The sequence below is a fragment of the Scyliorhinus torazame genome, chromosome 5 (genome assembly GCF_047496885.1).
Source record: "Scyliorhinus torazame isolate Kashiwa2021f chromosome 5, sScyTor2.1, whole genome shotgun sequence".
Classification (NCBI taxonomy): domain Eukaryota; kingdom Metazoa; phylum Chordata; class Chondrichthyes; order Carcharhiniformes; family Scyliorhinidae; genus Scyliorhinus; species Scyliorhinus torazame.
The window spans coordinates 301,739,872-301,754,469 of NC_092711.1; the positions used below are offsets into that span (position 1 = coordinate 301,739,872).

Sequence of the window (14,598 nt, forward strand, 5' to 3'; positions counted from 1 at the left end):
TATTTTGGATATTGTTGGTGTCCATTGGGTCATTAATTCTTTAAAAATCTGCACAACAAGTTATATTTGTTGTAACAAAATTATGAAACTTGTTTGACTATATCTGACTATATCCTGCATCATCTAGCTGGCTTCCATTTTTATTTCTTGTAATTGACACGTATACAAATGCTAGAAGATCTTGAACTACCAAATGTTTCCATTGCTAATGTGAATACCAGAAGATGGTGCTGGTGCTTGCAACCTCTCTCTTTCTCTTTACAGTTGCATTAGTGACAGTAGCATCTTCGCATCTCACCACCCCAGGGAAACAAATTTTGCCAAAAACACTGGGGCTATCAAATGTTAGTAACGCTCCTCAGATGGTAAGGATGCTGCGTTCAAACACCAAATGTTGATTGTTGCAGTATGATAACATTTCTTTACCTTTATCTCACCTCTTCTGAAGGTTTAATGAGTGTTGGTAGTTCTCTGATAATTTACTCAAATAGGCACTGTTGAAAATTGAGATTTTTAAATATATATATATATATATATATATATATATATATATAATTTATTCCAAACACAGTCAAATACAAACAACACGCAACACCTCAAACATGGACTGAAATGGCCTCCACTGCATGTAAAACCCCTCTTAACGACCCCCTAAGGGCGAACATGATTTTTTCCAAATTAAAAAATTTGTTAACATCCCCCAGCAACCCCTGACAACTCTGTTGACCACACGCTCGATAAAATCCATCACCTGGCAATCAGAGGCGAAGGTCACGACTTCAGCCCCCTTCCCCTCCGTCAAGTCTGACGCCACAAAAAAACACTGCCAAAGGGACCATCGTGACCCCCACTATCCTCGACAAAGTTTTGAACACCACCTCCCAGAAATTCTTCAGCTTTGCACACCCCCAAAACATATGAGCGTGGTCGCCCACCCCCTCCCACACCTCTTGCATGCACCCTCCACTCGTCCGACTCCTACAAAGGTAACTCCTTTCCTGCAAAAACCCGCACCTGCAAATACCTAAACTCACTCCCCCTCGGCAACTGAAATTTCTCCCGCAATTCCTCCAACCCTACAAATCTATCCTTGGTGAAAAGGTCTTACCTGCTCTATCCCTTCCTCACGCCACCTCCCATATATCGCATTCATCCCCCAGGTATAGACTTACGGTTCCCACATACAAGTGCCAGTACTGACATATACCCCAACTTAAAATGCCTCTTTAACTGGTTCCAAATTTTGGTCAATGACATCATGGACAGCCATCGGTATGATCACCTCTGGCATCCCACTCTCTGATGGGGTCATAACCACACTCAATAGCCTCCTGATATTACTTGACAGCTGCCGCTCCTTAAACCCCATCTGATCCTCCGAGACCACATCCGGCACACTCTCCTCCAGCCGCCTCACCACTAGCTTGGTCAACATTTTCATGTCCGTTTTTAATAACGAGATGGGCGTATTGGTCTCTGGGACAGAAACCACACCCTCCTCTCCCTGCACACTTTATCCACAAAAAGTCAACCATTAAATGGGCAGAAAGGGCCAAAGCCAGCATCTTCAAGCAGCCACCTTGTGTGCGACCAAACAGACCATGGCTGCCACCGGAAGTTCGAAAATGATGAGACTTGATGAGCAGTAATGAGAATATTATAGCTGTGCTCAATTCCTCACTCTAGTGCAAATCGGTCAGGAGGGAGGAGATGGTTGGATTCCTATTCGCTATTCAGTGAGCTCTTCTCAAAAGTTATCTACATTAATAAATGAGGACAAGATAAATAGGAATGTGAAAGATCATTCTGTCCATTGTGACCTGACAATTTTACATTGATCTGTCTCTAAATTGATTACATATATTTTTTGCAAGCCCACTTCAATTGTCATGCACTTCCTAAATTTGCCCTTATTAATTGAAACCTATGCCCCTTTGCATTACTTTTGAATACCACCTTGAAATAATGTATTCTAGGTTGCTTTTCTATATACCTTAATATCTTCAACTTCTGTTATGCCTGCTTTCATTTTCCTCCTTTCAAGGCCCCAAATTCCAATCTCACCTCAACAGAAAGATTTACTTTGTGCCTTTTCTCTACATTATCTCTAAGGCTTGAATGTTTCTCACGCTTTGGGGACTAAAACTGGACATGGTAGTTCAGTTGCAATCTTGTACAATCTATACAGTTTTCATTTCCCTATCTTAACACCATAGGTAAGTGTTCGGTTTATTGCTGCTTGGTGCCTGGACATGTTACCTATGACTCATCTTCTATATTTTTGAACTTCACCCATAGCTAGTTCCATAGCTTTCAGAATGTTTTAAGCTGGGTTGTCATTTCCTCACGTCTCACCCACCACCTCTCATCCCTGCCCTCATACGAACACGGGTGAATAGGTTACCAACACTTGATGTCTTTATTTATATCTGTTCGTGGTTTTGACATTAGTATTTTATTCCAATAGAGAATGTCCATTTTTTACCTCGGGAGGAAAGATAATTTGGGGTGGAGTTAAGTTGTTTGAGGGTGGCCGTGGATCTTTCCTGCGAATTCATAAACTGCGCTTTTGTACCTCCTGAGTCGAAGAGCGGGGGTGTTTGCCTCCTCATCAACGCCTCCTGGTGCTCGGATGTGGTGTCCCTAGCGTGCCACTGCTCCCAGATCTAGAATACATAATCGTAAAGTGTCGCCCCTTCTACCTCCCACGTGAATTCACCTCTACTCATCACAGCAGTCTACATCCCACCCCAGGCAGAAGTGAAGAAAGCACTTGACGAACTAGATTCACCATCAACAACCAATAAACAAATCTCCCCGAAGCCCTGACAGTCGTGGCTGGAGACTTAAACCAGAACAACCTCAGGAATGTTCTACCCAAACTCCATCAACATATCTCCTGCCCCACCAAAGGTGCAAACACCTTGGACCACTACTACACGAGCATCAAAGGTGCCTACCATTCCATTCCCCGACCTTTTGGCAAATCCGACCTAAAGTCATTATTCCTACTTCCGGCTTACAAACAGCAACTCGAGTGCTGAGCCAGTCAAGAAAACCGTACAGTGCTGGTCCGAGGCATCTGAGGACATGCACCGTGACTGCTTGGAGTCTGTGGACTGGACCATATTCAAGGCCGCAGCAGCTAACCTGGACGAATACGAAACAACCGTCACAGACTTCATCAGTGAGGTGTGTAGAGGACGGTATACCAAGGAAGACAATACGGGTGTCCCCCAATCGGAAACCCTGGCCCAAAGGGTTCACTCCCTGCTGAAGTTCCGGATGGAGGCATTCAAATCTGACGACCCTGGCCTACATAAGAAATCCAGGTACATAGAACATAAAACAATACAGGCCCTTCAGCCCACAATGTTCTGCTGACCATTTATCCTAATCTAAGATCGACCTAACCTACACCCCTTCAATTTACTGCTGTCCATGTGCCTGTCTAAAAGTCGCCTAAATGTCCCTAATGACTGACTCCACCACCTCTGCTGGCAGTGCATTCCACACACCCACCACTCTCTGTGTAAAGAACCTACCTCTGACATCTCCCCTTTACCTTCCTCCAATCACCTTAAAATTATGTCCCCCTGTGACAGCCATTTCCACCTTGGGGAAAAGTGTCTGGCTATCCACTCTATCCATGCCTTTCATCACCTTGTACACCTCTATCAAGTCACCTCTTTGCCACCTTCGCTCCAGTAAGAAAAGCCCTGGCTCCCTCAACCCATCTTCATAAGACATGCCCTCCAGTCCAGGCAGCATCCTGGTAAATCTCCTCTGTACCCTCTCCAAAGCATCCACATCCTTCCTATAATGAGCCGACCAGAACTGGACACACTATTCCAAGTGTGGTCTTACGAGAGTTTTATAAAGCTGCAGCAAAACCTCGCAGCTCTTAAACTCAACCCCCCTGTTAATGAAAGCCAACACACCATACGCCTCCTTAACAACCCTATCAACCTGGGTGGCAACTTTGAGAGATCTATGTACGTGGACCCCAAGATCCCTCTTCCTCCACACTTCCATGAATTCTGCCTTTAACCCCGTATTCAGTATTCAAATTCGACCTTCCAAAATGAATCACTTCACATTTATCAAGATTGAACTCCATCTGCCACTTCTCAGCCCAGCTCTGCGTCCTGTTGTAACCTGCAACAACCCTCAACACTATCTACAACTCCACCAACCTTCGTATCATCGGCAAACTTACTAACCCACCCTTCCCCTTCCACTTCCTCATCCAAGTCATTTATAAAAACCGCAAAGAGCAGAGGTCCCAGAACAGATCCTTGCGGGACACCACTGGTCACCGGCCTCCAGGCGCAATACTTTCCATCCACTACCACTTGCTGTCTTCTTTCGGCCAGCCAATTCTGTATCCAGACAGCCAAATTTCCCTGTATCCCATGCCCCCTATCTTTCTGATTGAGCCTACCATGGGGAACCTTATCAAACGCCTTACTGAAATCCATATACACCACATCCACTGCCGACCTTCATCAATGTGTCTCATCACGTCCTCAAAGAATTCTGTGAGGCATGACCTGCCCCTCACAAAGCCATGCTGACTATCTTTAATCAAACTATGTTTTTCTAATTAATCATAAATCCTATCTCTCAGAATCCTTTCAATATTTTGCTCACCACAGACTTAAGACTGATGGGTCTATAATTCCCAGGGATTTCCCTACTCTCTTGAATAGGGGAACAACATTCGCCTCCCTCCAATCATCCGGTACTACTCCAGTGGAGAATGTGGATGCAAAGATCATCGCCAACGGCGCTGCAATCTCCTCCCTCTCTTCCCGTAGTAACCTTGGGTATGTCCCGTCAGGCCCAGGAGTCTTATCTATCCTGATGCTTTTCAAAATTTCCAGCACATCCTCCTTAATATCAACCTGTTCGAGTCTATTAACCTGGTTCACACTGTTCTCATGGGCAACAAGGTTCCTCGCTCTAGTGAATACTGAAACAAAGTATTCATTTAGGGCCTCCCCCATCTCTTCAGACTCTAGGCACAAGTTCCCTCCACTATCCCTGATCGGCCCTACTCTCACTCTGATCATCCTCTTATTTCTCAAGTGTAGAACGCCTTGGGGTTTTCCCTCATCCTTCCCGCCAGGGCTTTTTCATGCCCCCTTCTAGCTCTCCACAGTCCATTTTTGAGTTCCTTCCTGGCTACCTTGTAACTCTCTAGAGCTGAGTCAGATCCTTGCTTCCTCAAGCTTGCGGAAGCTTCCTTCTTCCTCTTGACTAGAAGCTCCACTTCTCTTGTCATCCAAGGCTCCTTCACCTTACCATTCCTTCCTCGTCTCAGTGGGACAAAACAATTCAGCACTCGCAACAAGTGCTCCTTAAACAATCCCCACATTACTGTTGTGCATTTCCCCAAGAACAATTGTTCCCACTTTAAGCTCCTCAGCTCCTGTCTAATAGCAGTATAATTTCCCCTCCCCCAATTAAATACCTTCCCGTACTGTGTTGCTATCCCACTCCATGACTATGGTAAAGGTCGAGGAGTTGTGGTCACTGTCACCGAAATGCTCTCCCACCGAGACATCTGACACCTGGCCTGGTTCGTTGCCGAGCACCAAGTCCAATATGGCCTCCAACCTAGTCGGCCTATATACATATTGAGTCAGGAATCCTTCCTGTACACACCTGACAAAATCTGCTCCATCCAAACCATTTGCACTCATGAGGCTTTAGTCAATATTAGGGAAGTTGAAGTCACCCATGACAACAACTCTGTTACTTCTGCACTTTTCCAAGATATGCCGCCCAATTTGTTCCTCTATCTCTCTGCTGCTATTGGGGGGTCCATAGAAAACTCCCAATAAAATGACTGCTCCTTTCTTGTTTCTGACTTCCACCCATACTGACTCATTAAACAAACCCTCCTCAACTACCTCATTTTCTGCAGCTGTGGTGCACTCCTTAATTAACAGTGCCACTCCCCCTCCTCTTTTACCTCCCTCCCTATTCTTCTGAAAGCATCTGAACCCCGGAACATCTAACAACCATTCCTGCCGCTGTGAAATACATGTCTCCATAATGGCCACAACATCGTAGTTCCAGATACTGATCCATGCTCTAAGTTCATCTCCCTTATTCCTGACACTCCTTGCATTCAAACAGACACACTCTACTGAGTGCAACTTTGGCTCATCAACTGTCTATCCTTCCTCACAGACTTGCTGCATACTATTTCTGCCTGTTCAACAACTACCCTATCCTCTGATCCATAGCTCTGGTTCCCATTCCCATGCCAAACTAGTTTAAACCCTCCCGAAGAGCTCTAGCAAACGTCCCATCCAGGATATTGGTGCCCCTCCAGTTTAGGTGCAATCCATCCTTCATGTACAGGTCCCACCTTCCCCAGAAAATATCCCAATGATCCACATGTCTGAAGCCTTCCCTCCTGCACCAGCCCTGTAGCCACATGTTCAGCTGCACTCGCTCTCTGTTCCTTGCCTCACTTGCACGTGGCACCGGTAGCAATCCTGAGATCACTACTCTGCTTGTCCTGCTCTTTAGCTTCCAACATAACTCTCTGAAATCACTTTTTAGATCCTCATCCCTTTTCTTTGCAATGTCTTTGGTGCCTATGTGCGCCACGACTTCTGGTTGCTCCCCCTCCCCATTAAGAATCATGTAGACTCGATCCGAGACATCCCTGGCCCTGGCACCCGGGAGACAACATACCTTCCGGGAGTCTCGCTCGCGACCACAGAATCTATCTTTTCCCCTAACCATTGAGTCTCCTATCACTATTGCTTTTCTATTCTCCCCCCCCCCCCCCCCCCCCTTCCCTTCTGAGCCACAGAGCCAGACTCCATGCCAGAGACCTGGCCGCTAGGGTCTTCCCCTGGTAGGTCATTCTCCTTCTCCCCCCCCCCCCCCCCCCCCCCCCCCCCCCCCCCCCCCCCCCCCCCCCCCCCCCCCCCCCCAACAGCATCCAAAACGGTATACTTGTTTTGAAGGGGAACGGCCACGAGGGATCCCTGCACGGTCTGCACGTTTGTTTTCTTTCCCCTGATTGTAACCCAGCTACTCTTGACCTGTACCTTGGGTGTGGCTATCTCCCTGTAACACTTCTCTATTACCCCCTCTGCCTCCCGGATGATCTGAAGTTCATCCAGCTCCAGTTCCCTAACACTGTCTCTGAGGAGCTGGAATTGGGTGCACTTCCAGCAGGTATAGTCAGCGGGGACACCGGTGGTATCCCTCACCACCCACATCCTACAGGAGGAGCATGCAACTGCCCTCGCCTCCATCCCCTCTTACCTTACAGAATATAGCTGCCCTGTGGATCAACTGGACCTCCGCCTTCCGACTCTGCTCCCAGTCAGCTTCACTCTCTGTAAACTCCCGGCTCCCTTCAAGCTCTTTGAGGAAATGTAGGAAATGAAATGAAAGGAGCATCTTGCTCCCTCCTCACCTAACTCCCTCAGTCACCAAACTGACACTATAGCACTCAAATGCACCCAAATTCAGCACTCCCTCAGTCACCAAATTCATTATAGCACTCAAATGCACCCAAATTCAGCACTCCCTCAGTCACCAAACCCTCACTATAGCACTCTAATACACCCAAATTCAGCACTCCCATCAGTCACCAAACTCTCGCTATAGCACTCAAATGCACCCAAATTCAGCACTGTAGCTGGCTCATCTTTATACTGTGACTCTAGCCTCTGAAAACTGGCCTAATCCAATTAACTAATTAACAAGCTCCAGCTGCAAGTAGCTACAAGTAGAACCTTTGTTTAAAGCTGATTGAAAATTCACCTTCTTCTAAACCAAACAGCAACTATTAAGTTAATTAACTAAATAAAAGAAAGACTAAACCTTAGATAAAAATGAACCCTTAATATCCCTCAGTCACCAAACTCTCACTATAGCACTCAAATGCACCCAAATTCTCCACTCAGTGCAAACAAAAACGACGTGTGGAAAGTCATCGTGGATGCAAAAAGACGTCCCAGGCCAACAACACTAACCCATGATTACAATGGCAAAGCCTACTCAAGATCACAGGCTACAAGGCCAGGCTGGAGCATCCCTACATGATGATCTGAACAAGTTCTATGCCTACTTTAAGCAGTTAGCCAATGCATCAGTACCATCCGCCCCAACAGCCCTGGGCACATGCAAACCCACTATTACAGCCTCAAGAGGTAAGAACTGCCTTCTTGAAAGTTAATCCGTGGAAAGCGAAGGGCCCCGATGGAGTCCCTGAGCGAGCACTCAGAGTATGCGCAGACAAGCTGGCAAGTGTATTTGCAGATATCTTCAACACCTCACTCCTCCGCTCCGAGGTCCCCACCTCCTTCAAGAAGACCACCGTAATGCCAGTACCAAAGAAGAACAAGGTAGCCTGCCTCAACGACTACTGACCAGTGGCCCTGACGTCTGGTTATCATGAAATGCTTCGAGTGGCTAATCATCAGATGGATCAACGCCAGCCTCCCAGAGGGTCTCTATCTCACTCCATGGCTCTACAATCAACACTCGAACACCTCGACAACAAGGACACCTAAGGAAGACTGCTGTTCATAGACTACAGCTCCGCCTTCAACACCATTATCCCGACAAGATGAATAACCAAACTGCAATCTTGGACTTGACCCCTCCCTGTGCAGCTGGATCCTTGACTTCCTCACGAACCGTACCGATCACAATCTGTCAGGATAGGCAACAGTACCTCCACAATATTCCTCAGCACCGGGGCCCTGCACATTCTTGTGCTCAGTCCTCCACTGTACTCCCTGTACACACATGACTGTGGCAAGATTTAACTCCAACTCAATCTATAAGTTTGAGGATGACACGACTGTGGTGGGCCATATCTCAAAGCAACGACGAATCACACTACAGAAGGGAGATAAATCACTTGGTTGCATGGTGTACCGGAAACAACCTCTCTCTAAATGTCGGAAAGACCAAGGAACTGATCATCGACATCAAGAAGCGTAGCACGACACACACACCCGTCTGCATCAATGGCTCCTAAGTGGGGATGGTCGCTAGCTTTAGTTCCTGGGGGTCACCAACAATCTGTCCACTCACGTTGATGCAACAGTCAAGAAAGCCCAACAATGTCTCTAATTCCTACGGAAGCTAAAGAAATTCGGCATGTTTGCATCGGCTCTCAAACTTCTACAGATGTGTGACAGAGAGCATCCTATCCGGCTGCATCACAGTTTAGTATGGCAACTGCTCAGTCCCAGATCACAAGAAACTGCAGTGTTCTGAACTCAGCCCAAGATCGCAAGAAACTGCAGTGTTCTGAACTCAACCCAACGCATCACACAAGCTTGCCATCCTCCCATTGATTCTGTATGCGCCTCCTTCTGCCTCAGGAAGGCAGACAGCAATATCAGAGACCCCTCCCACCCAGGCATTGCCTTCTTCTAGACCCTTCCATCAGGCAGAAGTCTGAAGACTCACATATCCAAATATAGGAACAGCTTCTTCCACAGCTACAAGACTCCTCAACAACTCCCCCCTCGGATTGATCTGTTCCTGGAAGAACACTATTCACGACACCCTATGATGCTCTTGCTCATGTATTTGCTTTGTTTGGCCCTTGTTCTGCACTGTAACCAATCACTGTTAGTCGATGTACCATTTGTCAATGTACTCTGTTGATTATTCGTTTTTGTCTACTATGTACGTACTACGGCCGCAGAAAAATTCTTTTCACTGTACTTCGGTACATGTGACAATAAATCAAATCAAATCGTAGTTTCAGATCCGTATTGGCAGCGACCTAGAGGGATGTCACGTTTTGTTTCTGGGATTGCATTTGGTGCAAGTGACCCTAATTGGGAATGGGGAAGGAAAATACTTGTGACATAAAAAGGCATGTGGGTGAGCAAAAATGTTCACAGATCTTCTCGTGTCGCTCTCTCTCTCTCTCTCTCTCTCTCTCTCTCTCTCTCTCTCTCTCTCTCTCTCTCTCTCTCTCTCTTCTCCCCCCCCCCCCCCCCCCAAACCGGGAATCCAAGAGTCCTCTGTTTAAAGAAATTTGTCCTAACCTGTTATTGATGGAGAAATTGGAGGCACAAATCTGATCCCGCCATTTTGTAACCTGGCAGGTTGCATTTCCGAAGAGTCTCACAATTATATATCTGTATACTTGCAAAATGTTACTGGACCAAGAGTTCATAAGACAATGTTTGTGCGTTGAAAATGAGAAGTTATGACATGCATCTTAATACTGCAGGTATCTTGAGCAGAGGAAAACACATTTACCCACTGCTCTTGAAACGTAATGCATTGTGTATACTGCTTTCTAGCTTTTTATGAGAAATCTGCAATTTACTACACACCTAGCCAAAATTAATCTCGTTGAGGCTCGTTTTCAGTTTGCGATGGAGTTCAAGTTCTGGAAATTCTATCTGGGCAGATAGAAGAGCTTTCTATACAATTTTTATCCCTGTGCATTTAAACGATTTAACCAGGTTTTTAATCCTTCTTTGTTTTTCTATTTCCTATGTAGATAATTGGTACACCGCAACGGACACCGACAACACCTACTGTTTTAGTGGGAAGTCCCCATGGCCCTAATATACACATGTTAACTCAGGGTGAGGCATCAGACTCTTCTCCGTGGAGTACAGGGTAAAGAAAACAAACTTCTTCAGATTTTACCTTACGGAATATAGATTTTATTTGCATTTAAATTTATAAAATTAAACTGTATTTTAAATCATGTACTCTGTATGTCTTCTGTTCACTCTTGTTTTGTTGAAACTCATTTCTACTTTGAGATACAGTTTGTAGAATTCTGTCTAGGAGAAAAGGTTCCATGGGCCATTAAACTTTGAATCGAAGTGCTCAAATCCTTTAAAACTCCAATTGTCAAAGCTTAATCATATTTGTTTATCCACAAAAAAATGGGTTTTTCTAAATCCAAACATGCAACTGGCAAAGAAAGAGCATTTCACCAGCAGCAAAAATGTAAAGTTTAACTGTTAAATTGTTTAGCAATTCAACCCCAACCTAACTAGACTTAAAGTATTATCGGGAAATGTTCTTCATCACTTTTTCACTGTTGCCCACTATTTCAACATCCAGGAAGGTGAAGGTAATACCCAGTTTCTCTTCTCCATCAACCATCTTCTTCAAACACCTTCTACTCCAGCTATAAGTGCAATTAACTTATGGACTTTTTCATTACAAAAATTGAGACCATCCAATCAGCTGCCTCTATTGTTTCCCTCCCTTTTACCCCACTGGGTCTGACTTCCTCTAAGGTTTCCCCTTGCCCTAACCATGAATTCACAGCAGCCTCAGTTGCTCTTCTATATCCCGCCCCCCCCCCCCCCCCCTCGTCCTTTCCGAACTCTACTTATCAAATATCTCAATTCCCTGCTTGCCTCCCCCACCACCACCACACACACACACACAAACAACCCTATTCTCAATAAACTGCTGTCATGAAAATTCTCTTCCTGATATTGCTAACCATTCCCTCTTTTGAAATACTTGCCCTCTTCCTTCAAATGTGCTGTCATTACCCCTCTTAAAGAAATAAGCCTGAGCCTCTCCATCCATGCATGATATGATCCATCTCGAACCTCCCTTTCCCCTCGAGCCCACCTTTCATGAGACTCCTTGGTAAGACCGCGCTTGGAATATTGCGTGCAATTCTGGTCGCCACACTACCAGAAGGACGTGGAGACTTTGGAGAGGGTGCGGAGGAGATTTCCCACGATGTTGCCTGGTCTGGAGGGTGTTATGTGGAGAGGCTGATAGACTCTGTCTGTTTTCATTAGAAAGACGAGGTTGAGGGGGTGACCTGAGAGAGGTCTAAAAGATTGAGTGGCATGGATAGAGTGGGTGGGCAGGCACTCTTTCCCAGGATGGAGGGGTCAGTCACCAGGGGGCATAGGTTTAAGGTCCGTGGGCAAAGTTTTGAGGAGGTGTGTGGGGCAAGCTTTTTACAAAGAGGGTGGCAAGTCCCTGGAACGTGTTGCCAGGGGAGGTTGTGGAAGCAGATACATTAACAGCGTTCAAGACTTTAAGTTGCTTCTAACTTCTTTTCTTTGATAAATGTCCATACATCGTCCGGTGTCTCAAAGTAGAAATGCCGGTCTTCATATGTAACCCAAAACCGCTCTGGATACAGCATCCCGAATTTCACCCCCTTCTTGAAGATGATCGCCTTCACCCAATTGAACTCCGCACGTCTCTTGGCCAGCTCCGCTCTCAGGTCCTGATAGATGTGCACCTCGCTGTTCTCCCATCTGCTGTTCCGCTCTTTCTTGGCCCACCGCAAGACGAGTTCTTTGTCCGGAAAACGGTGGAAACGCACCATGCGCTCCATCCACTTCTAGGGGCCGAGAAAGCACCCCAGCCTCCATCAGCATCTCCAGCATGCTTGCCACATAAGCTCCAGCATTCGACCCCTCAATTCCTTCAGGGAGGCCAACAATCCTTAAATTCTGCCTCCTGGACCTGTTCTCCAGGTCCTCCAGCTTCTCCTGCATTCTCTTGTGGCAATCATCTAACACTTCCACCTTGTGCTCCAGCACGGTTAGATAGTCCTCCTGGCTAGATAACTTCAGCTCAATTTCTTGTATCGCTTTCCCTTGGGCCACCTGATTCAATACCATTTGATCGATCGCAGCCTTGATCGGGTCCAACGTTTCCTTTTTCAGCTCAGTGAAACGGTCCTTAAAGAACTTCATCTGCTGCTCCTTAGACCACTGAGCCACCACTCCTTGGTCCTGACCCGCCGCCATGCTGCGCTGCAATACCAGCTCTGACTGCTTCACTCTATCAGGGCTGAGTCTTTTCACACGGCCACTTCTAGTCCAATTAGCCATACATCGGAGAGGGAGTCCTTCTTAATATTGTCCACTGCACCATCTATCCCCTAAAGTCCGAGAAAAGTCGGGGGAAAAAGGGTCCGAAAGTCCATTCCAGGCGGGAGCTATCGAATGTGCGACCTACTCCTACATGGTCACCACCGAAAGTCATTAACCGCGTTCAAAAGGCATCTTGACAAACATGGATAGGATGGGTATAGAGGGATACAGCACAAGGAAGTGCTGAGGGTTTTGGCAATGGTTGGTATCTTGACCGGTACAGGCTTGTAGGGCCGAAGGGCCTGTTCCTGTGCTGTATTGTTCTTGCATATTTCAACCCCTCCAAGTACTAAAACCATCAGAAGATTGGCATTTTTATCAGTAGTCTGCCAGAATTCCAAATTCAAGTGGAGTTATTTTTCTCATAACTGATGGCATATGGTTCAAAACACCTCGCCTAAATGCAATGACGAACATGGTTTGTTTCTATGCCAATAGCCTTAGGCCATTTCCTATGATGAACTGTCCAGTTCCATCAATGTTGCTGGTATCTTGCCATAGAATAAGTTTTTAACAAAAAAGAAAGATGCTACTTTTTTTTGATCTCTGCATTTAATGTCTTGAAATGCCTGAGAAAGTTACTGGAAACCAGTTAGAAGTATTCAAACATGAGACTAGAGGAAAGATGAGATGGATATTAAATGCAACTGACTTCTTTAATCTCCAGCATGGAGAAAGACTGAATTGTTTTTTTCTTGAAGATAAGTTGAAAATTGCCCAACATGTTACAGCTCGCAAATCAGGCTTTGATGTTGAAGTTCCTCATATTGCATTAGGGAAATGCACCTTGACATTAAGATCAAAAGTTTAAAAATTACCATTTTCTAGCAGGTTGCTTGTGAGTAAAAAAAACTTGACCCAAAATATTAGTATATAGTTACTGAAATATAGTATAAGGATTCACCTTTTAAACTTGGTATATTGACGGTAGTACAGTGGGTAGCACTGCTGCTTCACAGCGCCAGGGTCCCAGGTTCAATTCCTGGCTTGGGTCACTGTTTGTGCAGGGCTGCATGTTCTCCCCATGTCTGTGTGGGTTTCGTCCGGGTGCTCCAGTTTCCAACCATAAGTCCCGAAAGATGCTTGTTAGGTGAATTGGACATTCTGAATTCTCCCTCTGTGTTACTGAAGAGGTACTGTGGCGACTAGGGGCTTTTCACAGTAACTTCATTACAGTGTTAATGTAAGCCTACTTGTGACAATAAAGATTATTATTATTATTACATGGCCCTGTAAGGTAGGAAAATGCATTAATTGTACTTGGCATGATGAGGGATGCTTCTAGTACACCAGTGCACACTACATCCACTTTATCTGCTGTTTAATTGCATTACAGATCTTTGAGCAGTTAACCAAATCAATTTCTTGAAGCACCTCTCATTACAGATTTGGATTTTAGCATAGTTTATCAGCAGTAAAAGTATTGACATCTTCCTGTGTTTGGTGGAGAGATTGGGTCAATTGGAGGGGGAGAGTAACCAGTAAGAATTTATGGTTTTCACCATATCAAATATTTTAAACTGAGTTGTAGGGTTTCACCTCTGGTAGACAGTTCTGGGATTCAAATCACCATATTACAGGAAGAATATCATGACTCTAGAAGAAGGGAAATACCCATCTGGTACCTGAGGTGTAAGGTACAACTGCAGAAGCTAAGTTAATTTACACTTAAAGCAGGCTGAGCAGTCAGTATTAGATCATAGAATCT

The 14,598-nt window shown here is 45.6% G+C and overlaps 1 protein-coding gene across 10 annotated transcripts in view; it reads left to right on the top strand.

The window, feature by feature from the left end:
* Positions 1-14,598, top strand: part of LOC140421249 (transcription factor Dp-1-like) — a 114,944-nt gene that overhangs the window by 36,829 nt on the left and 63,517 nt on the right. For 6 of the 10 annotated variants that reach the window (XM_072505818.1, XM_072505815.1, XM_072505816.1 and 3 more), the window contains 2 exons: positions 265-365; positions 10,517-10,638. In XM_072505818.1, coding sequence (XP_072361919.1) covers positions 265-365; positions 10,517-10,638 — 223 coding nt within the window. Of the gene's footprint in view, positions 1-264; positions 366-10,516; positions 10,639-14,598 lie in introns of those variants that run through there. The other 4 variants (XM_072505820.1, XM_072505822.1, XM_072505821.1 and 1 more) reach the window with 1 other exon arrangement.